Source organism: Akebia trifoliata, chromosome 1 (assembly GCF_017979445.1).
Source record: "Akebia trifoliata isolate Shusen 1 chromosome 1, ASM1797944v1, whole genome shotgun sequence".
Taxonomy (NCBI): domain Eukaryota; kingdom Viridiplantae; phylum Streptophyta; class Magnoliopsida; order Ranunculales; family Lardizabalaceae; genus Akebia; species Akebia trifoliata.
This window is the reverse complement of record NC_141375.1, coordinates 34,666,578-34,681,197: the sequence shown is the minus strand read 5'-3', so window position 1 is coordinate 34,681,197 and position 14,620 is coordinate 34,666,578. Positions and strand designations below refer to the sequence as shown.

General features: G+C 36.5%; 4 protein-coding genes across 5 annotated transcripts; 2 read left to right on the top strand and 2 right to left on the bottom strand.

Moving 5' to 3' along the window:
- The first annotated feature begins 803 nt into the window (after positions 1-803).
- LOC147412067 (aspartate aminotransferase, cytoplasmic) lies at positions 804-6,564 on the top strand. The gene is made up of 12 exons (XM_086455730.1): positions 804-1,063; positions 1,421-1,492; positions 1,654-1,715; positions 1,805-1,888; positions 2,468-2,567; positions 2,656-2,776; positions 3,581-3,744; positions 3,939-4,076; positions 4,850-4,971; positions 5,282-5,376; positions 6,061-6,181; positions 6,260-6,564. The coding sequence occupies exons 7-12, from the start codon at positions 3,700-3,702 to the stop codon at positions 6,342-6,344; spliced, it is 606 nt and encodes a 201-aa protein (XP_086311856.1). The 5' UTR covers positions 804-1,063; positions 1,421-1,492; positions 1,654-1,715; positions 1,805-1,888; positions 2,468-2,567; positions 2,656-2,776; positions 3,581-3,699; the 3' UTR covers positions 6,345-6,564.
- LOC147412068 (aspartate aminotransferase, cytoplasmic-like) lies at positions 849-2,784 on the top strand. Its single transcript, XM_086432547.1, has 6 exons — positions 849-1,010; positions 1,421-1,492; positions 1,654-1,715; positions 1,805-1,888; positions 2,468-2,567; positions 2,677-2,784. Exons 1-6 carry the CDS (start codon positions 849-851, stop codon positions 2,782-2,784), a joined length of 588 nt encoding a protein of 195 aa, XP_086288673.1.
- Positions 6,565-8,792: 2,228 nt separating the features above from the next.
- On the bottom strand, positions 8,793-9,447 carry RPS17 (ribosomal protein S17). Its single transcript, XM_086455743.1, has one exon. It carries the CDS (start codon positions 9,377-9,379, stop codon positions 8,909-8,911), a length of 471 nt encoding a protein of 156 aa, XP_086311869.1. The 5' UTR covers positions 9,380-9,447; the 3' UTR covers positions 8,793-8,908.
- A 492-nt stretch (positions 9,448-9,939) lies between these two features.
- Positions 9,940-13,522, bottom strand: LOC147412065 (rho guanine nucleotide exchange factor 8-like). 2 transcript variants are annotated; one of them, XM_086455709.1, is made up of 7 exons: positions 12,993-13,522; positions 12,571-12,687; positions 11,683-11,837; positions 11,509-11,583; positions 11,131-11,394; positions 10,717-11,037; positions 9,940-10,619 (listed from the first exon to the last, which is right to left on the bottom strand). In XM_086455709.1, the coding sequence occupies exons 1-7, from the start codon at positions 13,285-13,287 to the stop codon at positions 10,170-10,172; spliced, it is 1,677 nt and encodes a 558-aa protein (XP_086311835.1). In that variant the 5' UTR covers positions 13,288-13,522; the 3' UTR covers positions 9,940-10,169. The 2 variants fall into 2 exon arrangements, with proteins under 2 accessions (XP_086311835.1, XP_086311843.1); XM_086455717.1 differs by having other exon boundaries at positions 11,131-11,391; positions 12,993-13,521.
- Between the last annotated feature and the right edge of the window lie 1,098 nt (positions 13,523-14,620).

Genomic DNA, 14,620 nt, shown 5'->3' with positions numbered 1-14,620 from the left:
GTAGACTAAATGGTGGTTAAACATAAATGATAAATTTGCTATTGCATCACAGAATGAGCTACGATGCACAATAAGGAGATGTGGAGTTGGTAGTAATTCAACTACCTTGAGTACTACAAGATGTGCACTCCTTGCGAATTGTATGGACCCATTTGACGGGTGTTGTCATTCTTAAATGAAAGTTTGATTTCGTTCTACTACATTAAGGTGTTTAATTAATCAAATTGAAGACCAATTGATATTTGCCACGTTTTGATACAAAATTTCTCGAGCTAGTATGGCGAAAAAAAGAGGTAGTCAGTTAGTCTTCCAACTACCTGTAGTATGGGATTACACTTTTTGCGCGGAAAATCGTGTGGTAGGTGTTGCAAGACTTTCTCAAACTATGTGCCGAGTGATAACTATGAAAGAATAGAAACAGACCAACTTGTGCTGTTGATATTCCTCACGATATACATGGATGTATCTATCTCGAGGAAATTCAGCGCTCTGATGAAGTTGCTACATTATCTAGCAACGGAAGATGCTAACGTTGTTAGCTTATTCAAAGGAACTAAAATGCGCCTATAGTGTGAGCTTTAACTCCATCTTGACTTACGTGCCTATCGATAAGAGATACCATCTATAAAACTTTGTTACCACGTGGCACCTTAAACCCAATCCTCAGTGTCATCTCGTGGGGCCCACCTGGCTCAAATTAGCAAGCACGCCAAATCACTTTGAACGTCACCAGATAACAGTTCCTATCAATTATTGCGTCAGCTTAGACTTTGCCTTTATAAAAGGAAGAAATGAGTGCAACGAACGAAGCGCACTATAAATCTAAAGCTAAACTATCATTTTCTAAAATGCGCCCACAGGTTACTTCACCCAGCGCCCACTGTTCACCAACTGATCGGAGGTTAAGTACCCTGGTGAGGCATCTTGGACTTGGAGACTCGTCTGTTTCGTCCATGGACTCGCAAAACCCTAACCAAACCATCTCTCCTTTGCAACTTCAGCCTTTAATGGTGATTCTGTCTTCGCAAACATCGTTCGAGCTCCTGAAGATCCGATCTTAGGGGTTAGATCTCTTCGATTTGCTCTTTTTGAGGATCAAATTCTTTAATTCGATCATTTGTTCTTCATTTGTACTGTAGATTTTACCCTGACTTTTAAAAAAAAATTGTTTTTTTTCTTCGATTCTTGTTTGTTTCTTCATGGCTTTCGATGGTAATTTATTTAGATCAGAACATGACGGTCACTAGCTTCTGCGTTAGTTTATAATTTTTTATCTTGCTTTCTTCGAAACTGATCGGATCTGTTAATTGTTGTTAAGTTTTTATCTCAACTCCCTTATGTATCCGTTTGGTTTGGATCATAAATTTTGCTAATTTATATTCTAAGATTAATAATCTATCGTAAATTTTGGACCAAACAGGTCACTGTTGCATATAACAAGGATCCCAGTCCAATCAAGCTGAATTTGGGAGTGGGAGCTTATCGAACTGAGGTTCCATCATTCATTTCTTTGTGAAAGTTTCTATTTCATTTGTTTCGACGCTTGATCATATTTAAGTGACTTTTTGAGCATTTGTGAAACTTTTTTCTTCCATGACCTTCGATTCATGTTTTTTTTTTTTTGTGGGGGTTTGGTCTTTTCTTCCATGACAGGAAGGGAAACCTCTTGTTTTAGATGTAGTGAGACGAGCGGAGCAGCTGATTGTAAATGATCGGTATAGTTATAATATTGATTCTAATGCGATTTGTAATTGTAATTTAATCTGAGATTAGATAGTGAGATCTCATTTATATTAAAATTCAGGTCCCGCGTTAAAGAGTATCTTCCAATCACTGGGTTGGCGGATTTTAACAAGTTGAGCGCTAAGCTCATTTTTGGTGCTGATAGGTAAGAGCCTTATTCAGTTTTTGATGCACTTGTGGATGCAGTACTTGAGAAATAGTTGATATCATATGGGATTTGAAGTATATAACAATGTCAAAAATAGTTGGGTTTTTATTGCACTTGTGAGGCCACATGAAATATTATACTTTTATCCAACTTAGAAAGAAGGGATAGAATCGAGGGAAAAAAAAAACAAAATTGAGAGTCCCAAGGACATGATCTCTCCATTGATACTCAGTGTTGTCAAGCCTAAAGGCACTGATGATCACAAGTTCTCTTTAGAAAAAATTTTGATTTCCTATATGATGACATTTTTTTTTTTCTAATTTTTTTTTGCTTTATGTTTTCAAAGATGAAAATTTGATTCATTTTACTGTCTTTTGTATTTAAGAAGGCCAGGAAAAGAAACCTTTTTTTTTTTTTCCTTTTCTTATTGTGCGAACTTGATTATTTGTCTGCCTTATCCCAATGGCGCTTTGATCATGAGGACGATGATGATATGTCATACTGTCGGCTTGTACTTATAATTTATGCTGTAGTTTTCTTTAACAAAACACAATAATTTGCTTGCATTGGAAACAGCCCTGCTATTCAAGAGAACAGGGTAGCTACTGTCCAGTGCTTGTCTGGCACTGGTTCACTAAGGGTTGGAGCTGAGTTTTTGGCAAGACATCACCACCAAGTAAAGAGCTTACTCCCTTGACTTTTCTGTCTTCATACACCATATTAATTTGAGGAGAGAACTTCAACTTAATTGTCTTCTTTTTCAGCATACAATATACATTCCACAGCCAACATGGGGAAATCATCCAAAAGTTTTCACTATAGCAGGGTTGTCGGTGAAGTATTATCGCTACTATGACCCAGCAACACGTGGACTGAACTTTCAAGGTTTGTAGCTGACCTCTGTGTTGGGTTTATATTGGTTGTGGATGTCTTATTCATTTATCGAAGAATTTTACAGATCTTATGGATCGCGACTATGATTAGAAATGTGTTTTTCCTTATGTTCTGGGATAGTACTTCATATTCTTAGAATAGTTTTGAACCATTAAAACTTAGGGTTGGTTTTTTTTTGCCAAATTCAAAACTAGGTTTGATGGAAAAGAAAAATCCAAAATCAAATTTACACGTTTGTTCGTATTTGAAATGGATGAAACATAAATTATTCTTCCGAATTTTTTTTAAAAAAAAGCATAAACAACTTACCCAAAATGAGTTGGTACATGAGGTGGATGAGGGGATGTTGAGCAGGAGAGTGCGAGCTGGGTGATGTTTCTAAGCCATTTTTAATTACAGAGAGGGACTGAGAGGATAGAGGAAGCTATGCTTTACTCTATTGTGTTACTTTTAGGAAATAAGATGTAGAGGGTTTGATGGGCATCTGTGGATGTAAGGAGTGATCGATTGGGTGTCGTGAGCATTTTCTTTGTTATATTTCTCACTTTTCTATTATTATGACAGTCACAGACCACTAAAAATGCTTGAAATAATAATAACAATAACGCTTAACACCTGTAAAGCTATGTAGCCAGAAATATTCATGACATGATGTTCTCTTTACATTAAAACCAATGGAGCTTAATGTTTCAAATTTTCTTTTCCCCTACATAGTTCCCCGTTTGGGGTCTTGGCTTTCCTACTTATTACTGTGTTGTTCCTTCCACGTGATAATATTTCTTCTGTGGAAAACAGGTCTGCTAGAAGACTTCAATTCTGCTCCGTCAGGAGCAATTGTGCTTCTTCATGCATGTGCCCATAACCCGACTGGTGTTGATCCAACCCTTGAGCAGTGGGAGCAGATCAGGCAGTTGATGAGGTCGAAAGGCTTGTTGCCTTTCTTCGACAGTGCTTACCAGGTAACTGTTAGAACCAAATCTCATACCAGTTCGGTATTGTGATGTTTTAGGATCTCAGAAATTGGGAGTATGGTAATTAATCTTCAGATAATAACGACAAGTTCAAGTAGTATTTTGATCATTATTTGACATCATATCCAAACAGTGTTATGGGTTTTACTGAATACTGACAAGGGACTTTGTTGATCTATTAGGGTTTTGCAAGTGGAAGCCTAGATGCAGATGCACAGCCTGTTCGCTTGTTTGTAGCTGATGGCGGTGAATGCCTTGCTGCTCAGAGTTACGCTAAGAACATGGGGCTATATGGAGAACGTGTTGGGGCCCTCAGCATTGTGAGACACTAGTTACACCTTTAAAGCATTATTTTCCTACCTAAATTCAAAGTATCATATGTGCAACACCACTTGGACTCACATCTAGCTAGACACACCAAGTATATGCACTGGCATGGCTTGGAAATGGCATCATAAATTGAAGTAATTGACACGTGTGCATCACACATTTTGAATTATCTGGGTAAGATAAGACTGCATGCCTTGGTTCAGTCATCAATGGGTACCTGATTATCCAACATCTCAAGTAGATTATTTGAATACAGGTCTCTCTTTTTGGAACTTGATTACAAATTGGGTCAGTATTTGTGATGGTATCCAAGTTTCTGTTTGTCTTCCAGAACTGATCCCCAAATACCCAACACAATTTTATTCGGTTGGGTCTGGGTTCGGTTCTCTTGGAAGTTAGATATCAGGTCAGGATAAACTGGTATCCAACCAGAAACCTACCTGTTGGCACCCTGCAACAATTTTTAGTGAAATTCTTATTACGGACCACAAATCCCTTGGCTACTAACCATGTACAACCCCCCCCCCCCCCCCTCCCAAAAAAGAAAAGAAAAGAAAAACAAACATTAGTGGACCGCATTGTCTTGTCAAATCAGAACTAAACTCTTAACTTTGTAGTTTAAGATTAGCTACTCTTTATTGAAATCTCTGTCCAAATTGATATGCACTTCCATTTCATATTTTCTAAATCCAGCATATGGAATATCCATTCAATTCCCATCCTTTGATAATAAATAACGCTAGCAAAATTTTCATTTAAATAGGTCTGCAGGTCAGCGGACATAGCAAGCAGAGTTGATAGCCAGCTGAAACTTGTGATCAGGCCCATGTATTCCAATCCTCCAATTCATGGTGCATCCATTGTGGCTACCATTCTCAAGGACAGGTATAAATTTGAGGCAGACCCTTGATAAGTCTACCCCATATAATTCAAGAATTTGGTGGAAAAAACAAAATTATTTCACATAAAATCAATAGAATTTCCTTTATATGAGAACTATTGTATATTATTCCAAATCAATAACATTTGTGAATAGGAGAGATGAATAATATTCGAGAGAAATGTATGAAGATTAAAAGTTATGTGCAAAAGTAGACTCATATGAATGACCAATTCTAGTTTGTGCAATCTATTATATTATAGTGGCAATAAATTCAAATTATATCACTAAACTAGGCTGATGTTTGGTCTGCAGGGATATGTATAATGAATGGACGGTGGAGTTGAAAGCAATGGCTGACCGGATCATCAGCATGCGGCAACAACTCTTTGATGCTTTACGTGCTAGAGGTAAAGCCCATCCCATGTTTCTTTTGTTCATCCTGAAGTTCCTTTCCCCTTATTTTTTTTTTCCTTGAACACTCTGGAATCTTTTGGATGATTTCTGGTGGGTTCTTTAGTTGGCTTATTCTTAACCCTGTCAGAAGCTCCAGGATCGCTATGAGAAATATGTTTGTCACAACTAAGGGTTCATTTTTGTTGGCCCCACTTCAGTACCTAGGACTCATCAGGAATCATGTTAGGAGGTTTTGTGTTGCCAACCTGACACAACTATCCTGTACCCACACAAAATTCTCTGAATTAGGACCAACCCAGCCGATTCAATCAGCGAATCAACTAATAAATCAGCAATTTGCTGAATAATCACCCCCCCCCCCCCCCCCCCAACCTCTCTCTCTCTCTTTTTCAACCTTGCCCCGCTGCATAATTGCTGAATCCAAACTTGTTTACTATGCCCATATCTGGGCTTGGGACTGGTAATATAGTGCAAAAGAAACACTACACGGTACTTGTGCTTGCAGTATTTTATATTTCCTAGTGATGAGATATAGTTGAGTGTGTTTGCCAAACAATTGTAAACTCTGAGATTGGTTGATGGATTTCTGATTTTTTATTCAACCATGTTGGTGAGGAAAGAATAACCTATAAAATCAAGTTCAGTTTTAGAACATATTTCTCTTTACCATTTGGCAGGTACGCCAGGTGATTGGAGCCACATTATCAAGCAGATTGGAATGTTTACTTTCACAGGATTGAACACTGAACAAGTTGCTTTCATGACCAAAGAGTTTCACATCTATTTGACATCCGATGGGTAACAATGCTCTTTCCCTACTATTATTTATCTTTTAAGGACTCTTCACCCTATTTGCTCACTCTTGTTTCTGTGCAGGCGAATTAGCATGGCTGGTCTAAGCTCTAGAACAGTCCCTCACCTTGCAGATGCTATGCATGCAGCCGTCACCCGTGTTGTTTAACTAATTAAAGGCACATGATATTTTAATAGTTTGATTTTGATCTCCTACTTGCAGAATCCTTTTTTTTTTTCCTTTTGCATCTTTGTTGTAATAATTATTGCCTCCCACAACAACAATCATGAAGTTACATACTTCTCGGGGGGCAGAAATGCTTAAAGCAGACTCAGGAATTTTGGGACAAATTTTATGGAGAGAATATAAGCTTTACCGTTGGTTTTAATGTTTGTTTAAAGGAATCACCAGATTTCAAAACATGGTTTCAAGAACCACATCTATTGGCGTAATTGAATTAAATATCAGAAATTGAGTTTCTCAGTTGATACTTGCTTCTTCTTTTTTATATTTAATAAAAAATCATAATTTGAAACTTAAATTATGGCAAGGAAACACCAAACTTGATCCATCTGATCAGAGAGTCCGGTTGCTTGGATTTAAAATTGTTGGTTTACTAAGTTAATTTTCTAATGTGTACGCTTAGATAAAACCAAAAAATGAGGTGAATGGAAGAAAAATTGAACTTCAAGTAATGGTATGGAGGTAACAAACGTGAGTCATCTTGGCATAGATCTTCAGAAACACGTATTTGTTCTTAAAACCAGCAATTTAAAATCCCTTGTATACTACATCTTCTCTTTGCACTTCTCTCTAATCTAGGGAATTTTCTATCCTCTTCTATCCCTTATTTTCTCCCAAACTTCATCTCAGTCCTGTTGTGAGGAGTGATGATCCCAGGGGAGAGACTTGAGAGACGACATATGGTACTACCACTTGCAGAAGATAACCATCAAGTGATATTTGGAGGAGCTCAAAGCATTCTTTAAAACATCAGTCCTGGTAACTCACCTTGCAACAAATCTGATGGAGCAAATCTACTTTATATTGCACATCTAAATAACTAGTCAGTCGAAGCCTCATTTGAAGATTTTAGGGTTGGCTAACTAAAGTAAACAAAAAACTCATTTGCATGATTAAACCCAAAATTAACCACCTGGTTTCTAATTAGTAAAAGCTTTCTTCTCCACAAGAAGAAGAATGGCTAGCAAAAGCTCAAATTTCCAGAGTCGTTGACATGTTAGTACCCAAATCGTGTCAACTTATGCAGAATCCTAAAATCAAAGTTGATGTGAAACAATTTTTTATTTTTATTGTTTGGAAAAGTAGGTAGTGAAACAATTTGATGCTACAATGAAGTACAAAGTTGCCTGAGATGGATAATGGTGTTGCATTAGCTCTAAACAAGATGCTTGCAAGTCCAGAAAAAAAATGAAATGTAAAATCCTGCAAAGTATATATTTGATAAGTAAAGATTCGTTGATAACTACAAGGAGGGAAGGTCAAGATGACGAACCCAATACAAGCTAGGAACCATAGACAGGCACATATAAACCTCAACATTAAGAGTCTCCAATGCTATAAACCCAATCCCAACTACACAATAAATTCCCAAAAATCATGTACTGATTATTGAATCAAATCCCCCAAGGCCAAGTTTCTCCTGAGATAAGTAAGACTACAAAGATTCGTTTAGACTTTCTTTTTTACATTCGAAAAGGGATTCACAGACACTGCATAAGTATGGGGGGAGGAAAATCATGGATAACATAATGAAAGTATAAACCCTGTGTAGGATGAAAACATGAACATCCTAAATATAGGAAAATGTATACATGCAATTGGACAAGAAAAAAAAGGGACTTTTAATATATTAAAAAAATACAGACGTAGAGTAATCCAAAAGGCAGAAATCAATGTCTTGTCATCATAAAAGCCTTATCCCAAAAATTTGGACTGCTGAACTATTATTGTTCCTCTCCATTCAATTATGTCTAAAGCATGTCCTCCATTAATAGTGTTCGTCAAGGCCCTCTTGCATTCCCATCCTTTCAATAGTGTCTTCTCCCTTGTCCAAAATCATCCTAACTAAGCTTGAACATATAATGAGGCATTTCTTATAAGTTTCAGAGGGTTTCCAGCAATGCACGAATTATATACTTGAGCACAAAAACCAAACTTCAAGGAGTCGGAAGCCCAAGTTTTAAGAAATATCTCTAAATTCAATCATGCATACTTTCCTAAATGTACTTGTATAGCCATGAATTAGCAATGTACCCATTTTCCACGATGAAGTCTGTGGTCGGATCATTCCTTCTACATTGGGCATAAATTAGCGATGTAGCTGAAAGCAGTAGGGGAAGCCTAAGTGATAGGGATCTCTGTGACGACAAGGCAAAGCCCAGGAAATCGATAAGAAAAAAGGTGTAAGCCAAGAAAAACCGGGTACTCGGGCTTTTGCAAGAACTCTGCCAATGGGATTACTTAAAAAGATTAGGCTCTGATAAGCTCACTAAGTCAGCGATAATAATTCTAGAAAAAACTTCAATTTTTCTCTGAAATTAACAGATACCCATTTCCCTAAAAGAGTTCAACAACCAAACCCAGAAAAAAAAATAAAAAAAAACCCAAATTGAAATCAGTCAAGTAACACAAACTAAAGCAGAATACACCAAAAGAACAGTTCAATTTAGCAGAAATTACAAATTAATGAAACTCTTTCAACTCTCACTCTAAGATTGCTGAGACTCCAAGGGGATACTGAGTTCTTGAGGCGCAACCTCGATAGGCTTCCTTGCGTTCTTCGACACGAAAGGAACAGCAACAAAAGCCTTGGTCTTGCTAATAGGTCTGCTCTTCTCAAGCTGAACAACATCACCAACTTTAAACTGGTTTTCTGGGTCGTGAGCTTGGTACTTCTTCTTCTTCCTGACCCTTCTCTTGTACTTTGGGTGAGGTGCAAGGCGCACCACCTCGACTGAAACGGTTTTGTCGTTGGTGGCACAGACAACCTTGCCTTGCATCGTCTTCATGGCTCGAATTAGGGGAAGAAACGAATGTGGAGATGGGTTAGATGTTGAGAGAGACGAAAAGGGTTTGTTAAGGAGATGAATTGGTGACGAACCATTGAGGAAAGGCGAGCTGATTTTGAGAGATTTTAATGGAGGGAGTTGGAGAAGTGAAGAAGGAGAAGTTAACAACATTGTTGAAGGGAGAGAAGATGAGAAACTAGAGAGAAGATACCCTGCTTCTTCTTTATCTTTGCTGATGAGGTGAGAAATGAGGATAATGGAGATGGGGTTTTCGTTGAATTTACTATAATGCCCTAAGGACATTTTTGGCATTTTTGGTGGTTACTGATTAGTAGTTTAAATGGGGCCCACCAAAAATAAGAGATTTTGATGATTGGGCATTGAGTGTCAATAAAATCACCCTCCAGGGATTCTTGGGGGTGTTTGGTTTAAATTCTAGAATCCGATTCTTCCCCATAACTGATTTTAGGATCAGAAATTGACCAAAATTGTGAGTAAGTAGCTTTTTTTTTTTGTGATTTTGAAATTTCACTCTATTTTGTTTTTTGGTTGAATTTAATGAAAGTGATATTTAATGGCTGTAAGATCATTCTTGTGATCGTTGAAAAATTGATAGAATAAGCGCAATTACAATTCATGTTGAAAGTAAAACTGTTTGTTCTAGCAATGCATACGACATAAGAAGTAAGAAAAACAGATTTTGCAGGAAATATTAGAGAGAATAGAAGAGATTAGTGGCTACAAATCTACAAAGCCATTTAGAATACAAATGCATCAAACCCAGTTCTTACTCCCCACATACAAAAGGTAAGAAATTAAACAATAGTACAAATCAGAAATCACAACTCAAAAGACTCGTTTACGGGGTTTGAATATTTACATTTGGAATTCAAGCTCTTGTAATCTCTATCTTTCTCTGTCTCCCTCTCTACTCCTTTTTTTTTTTTCTCTCTAGTCTTCTTTAGTGGCGAGCGGTTGGGCTTCTTAAGCCACCCAAGTTCTCAAGCTTCTCGATATATGAAACTTTTTTGTTGACCGCAACATTTGCAATTTTTTTGGTTAGAGGTTTTTCAACTTCAATTTTCAATAAATTATCTATACTACCTGTCATGTCTTTGTGCTTCTGCTCGTTCTCTTCTTGATCCAAATGCCAACCCATGAAATCTGATAATGTCATAGAGGTGGGTGTCTCCATGGAATTCAACTTCTCTATCTCTTCTCCAGGGTTTAGTACCTTAACCGGCCCCATCGCTGATGCAGAGTCAATCGAAAGTTTTCGATTTGACGAAGCCAACGATGGATTTTGAGTGAGTGAGTCAGCATAAAGGATGTCTTCAATTTGGGACATAACGTTGAAAGCCAAGCTTTCTAATATCCTTGAATAGCTCTCTAGAATAGACTGTCCCACATCCTGATAAATAATTCACAAATAAAATCATTTAAGCTTTTGTGTATATTTAGAGAATCACAAAGAAAGCCGATTAGAGCAATAATGTTGTTTTACATACCCGATTATATTGGATTTTACTTATGTCAAGCGATGACTGAGGAATCCCGGGAAACCTCTGCTTGAGAAGGACTAAGATTGTTTCCGCTCTTTCTTCGAAGAGCTCTCTTTTCTCCAAACTTACAGCAGAACCCCAAGAAGACTTACTATCTTTGTTGTTCATCTTTCTCTTCCAAATCACAATGGATGCTTCGATACGGTTCTTGAGGTCAAGAATCTTGTGCTCTGTAGACAAGTCTAGTGTTGAGAGGAATTGGTCAGGATCAAAGTAATCAACAGTAATGCTTCGGTAGATCGAGTCCCCAAGGCTTGCTCTCCCATTCTAAACAAACAAAAAAGGAAAAATCAAACATGAACTGATGTGCAAACATTCTATAAAAAAACATATATATTAGAAATTCTTATATTCTTTTACCTTAGGAAGGGATTCAATATAATTTTCAGGAATCTGCATTTCTGATAGAACTTGAGCATTTATGGCCATGGCCGCTTTGAGTACTTGGTTCACGGAATCCTTTTGAAACTGAAGCCATTTTCTTGAAACTTCTGAAAGCCCATTTGTGGGGACCTTCACAGTGGGTAGCCACCATTTGTCATCCTTCCTCTTCTCAGCTTCATCAGCATCTTTTGACACATACCAGAACTCATTCTGGTCTTTGAAGTTGTCTAAGTAGTCCTGCTTATCAGTCATCGAACAATACATAAAAGAGAGAAAAAAATCGGATTCCATATAGAATAGTGAGTTTTTTTTTAGTTTGGAATCGTTGGAAGAAGAAAGAGTTTGAGGTCGTACAATAAGCATTGCATCAAGCTTGCGCAAGGCGGGGATGTTCATGTGAAGATCAGTTCGTTGGCACGTCATCATTATCTATAACATCAAGAATTAAGATTGAAGAATTGGAGGAAAACATACAACATTTTTGTAATTTTTTCCCTAAGTGTATGATTTATAGAGAGATTTTATTACCTCCATGTTTGTTCCATCCTTGGATTTTTGTTGAGAAGGGACTAATTCAACAATGTGATCTGTAACAGATAAGAGCCAATCAATTTCTTTTCTCCATCGCGCCTTCCTTTCAGCTGGCATGGGCTCCAAACGTCGTTGCTCACCAAATATAGAAGCTGCATTAAATTAAGAAAGAAGAGAAAATAACAAAATTAGAATTTTCACCATTATAATCCATACCTATTAAACAAAGCCATCATCCCAAACCAAAATCGGACAGAAACCTTAACAAAAAACACAGATTAAGGCCCATTTTCGAATGCCAATGCTATAATATTTTGGGGGAAGGATCAGATCAAGAACAATCACTATTTTCTCTTAAGTTTTACAATCCTAGAAATCTCTATTTATATAACCAGGAGTTTCTAAAACGCTTCTATCTCCTCAAAAAATAGAAACCCCCCAAAATTAAAAAACCCTTAAGAAAAATTATACAATTGCCCTTTTCGTAACCCCAAAAAATTTGGCTGGGGGTATTGCCCCCCGCACTCCTGCAACTCTGCTTATCACCAACAGAATACAAGACATTTACACACCAAGGGGGAGGGCAGATTAAGAAATCAACATTCCTTTTTTTTGGTCCTTCCTTCATAACCAGTACTATAAACAAAAAAGCATACAATATATTTTCAGAAAGAATAATGATTTTCTGACACCCTCCTCTAACATATGCCCCCATCACATAACCATAGATCATTTGCCTTGGGATACACAAAACCATAAATATTTTTCCTGTGTATCCCGAGGCAAATGATTTACGGTTCTGTGATGGGAGCGTATGTCAGAGGGGGGCGTCAGATTATCATGACTATTTCAGAAATATGTTTATAATTGAGACATTTTTGGTACCTGCTAGGTTAGTAATGGCATTCGACAAAGCCAAAGCCGATGAAACTCCCTTTCCTCCTCCTGACATATCTTCACCCAATAGCAACTTAGCAAACCTTTCTTTCATCATTTCCACATCTGTATCGAATTCATCGAAATTAAAATTATGAATACATTTAGTAGAATGAATTCATAGAGATTCAAACGACCACAATTATCTATACCTCCCTATATCAAAATAAATTGGCTTGAAAAAATATGATGTTGCATTATATCAAAATTTTATGTTCATTAGTCAACCATTATATGTCTCATTCCACCTACTTTCATATTATGCAACTAAATTTTTTTTGCATAATTTGTCCAAGTAGGAAGAATTTGTATCAACATGACACACTATTCTATCAACAGAACAGGAAGAAAAAAAAAAAAAACCAACTTACCCCGATTCTTGCCTTGGAGGCCACCTCCTGCACTATCCTTGCTCAAGCGGGACGTGGGACCTTTATCATTAGACCTATCAAGTGCCCAACCAATTTTCTGTTTCTCAAACAAATTATTGATTGAAGGTCTCGAACCCTGACTTCTGAATAACATATTATCATCCATACCCTCCCCACCACCTAAACCCTCCATGATCAGGCTTTGTGCCTGTCGACCTGTGATCTCGAACCTCACTTTAGCTGAGAAAGACATAGACTTTTGAACATCAAGCTCTTGTTCGAGTGCTCCAACCATTGCAAATTCAATCAAAGATTTAAGGAATAAACAAGGAAGAGAAGAACATGGGTGTGTTGAAGCCTATAGAGATGGAAGGAGAACGCTTAGACAAATAATTCTAAGAGAGAAACGTAGAGAAAGAGAAGAACCCCACCTTTCAAAATGAAGAAGTAAAGGTGAAAAAATGGTTTTGGAGATTTTTTTTTTTGATTGAATTAGAGAGTGAGAAAATTTCGGAGATAGTTGTTGAAGGAATTTGTGTAGTTTTCTTTATTTTTTATTTTGTGTGTGTCAATGGAACGTGCGGTGCATGTTTGAGACAAGAAAAGGTGACGTTGTGTCTTGTGTGAGAAAAAAGAATAAACAAAATAGGATTGTTTTTGTTGGGTTTGTTATTTAGGGTGTGGAGGTTTCAACGGTTGATTTTCCATTTGAAGGTCAATGTTGCAAAAAACGCGGGAAGACATTCAAAAGAAACTACCAAAAATCCTAAAAAATGGAAAAAAAATAAAATAAAATAATAAATTACAATAATGCACGTTAATAGATGGAGGGCAACAACAAAAATAAATGGGTAGTAAAGATCCGTGAATTAACACTCAATCACGACAGTTAATTAAAACATGAAATCTGTTGAGGAAAATATATAAAAGGAACTGTGAGGTTGTTTCTCAAATAAAAAAGTCTTCTAATTTTTTGAAAAAAAAAATATTTTTCTTAAAGTTGATTTTATTATTTTTTATGAGTTCATAAAAGTTTTCAATATTTTGGAAATGTTGCTAATGTTAACAATTTGATAACATTTTGTCAACATTACGTGGTTGTTATGTCAACACACTTTCGATAATTATTTGGGAATTTACATTTCATTTTAAAGAATTATTTTTATTACAAGTGAGATTAACGTGATTATGCCCATATGGTTTGCCATATTGGCAATCCAACACCCAGATTTCATGGTATAAATCAGACTCTAAATATAAAAAATTCAACATTCTTAAAATTTTGTGATCTACATCTCTGTGCCACTCGATCATGTTTTTAGATGCTTTTGTGATCCAAAATGTTTTTCTTATATTATTGAGGAGATACTTTAAACCCATTTACTATTTGGATTATCACATCTTAAAAACTTATCACAATGATTTGTGGAAGTACTATTTACATATTCTAAAAATTCTCAACAAACCTTACCTTTTCAACAGCATCCTTGCTTGCTACATCACAAATCATTTTTAAATGTAAATAATTTTACGGTTGATCAAAATAAATCAAATTTTGGATCTGATCTGATTCATTGACAGCTTTAAATGGTTCTATAATTTTCAATTTTTTTTCTATATATTTAATA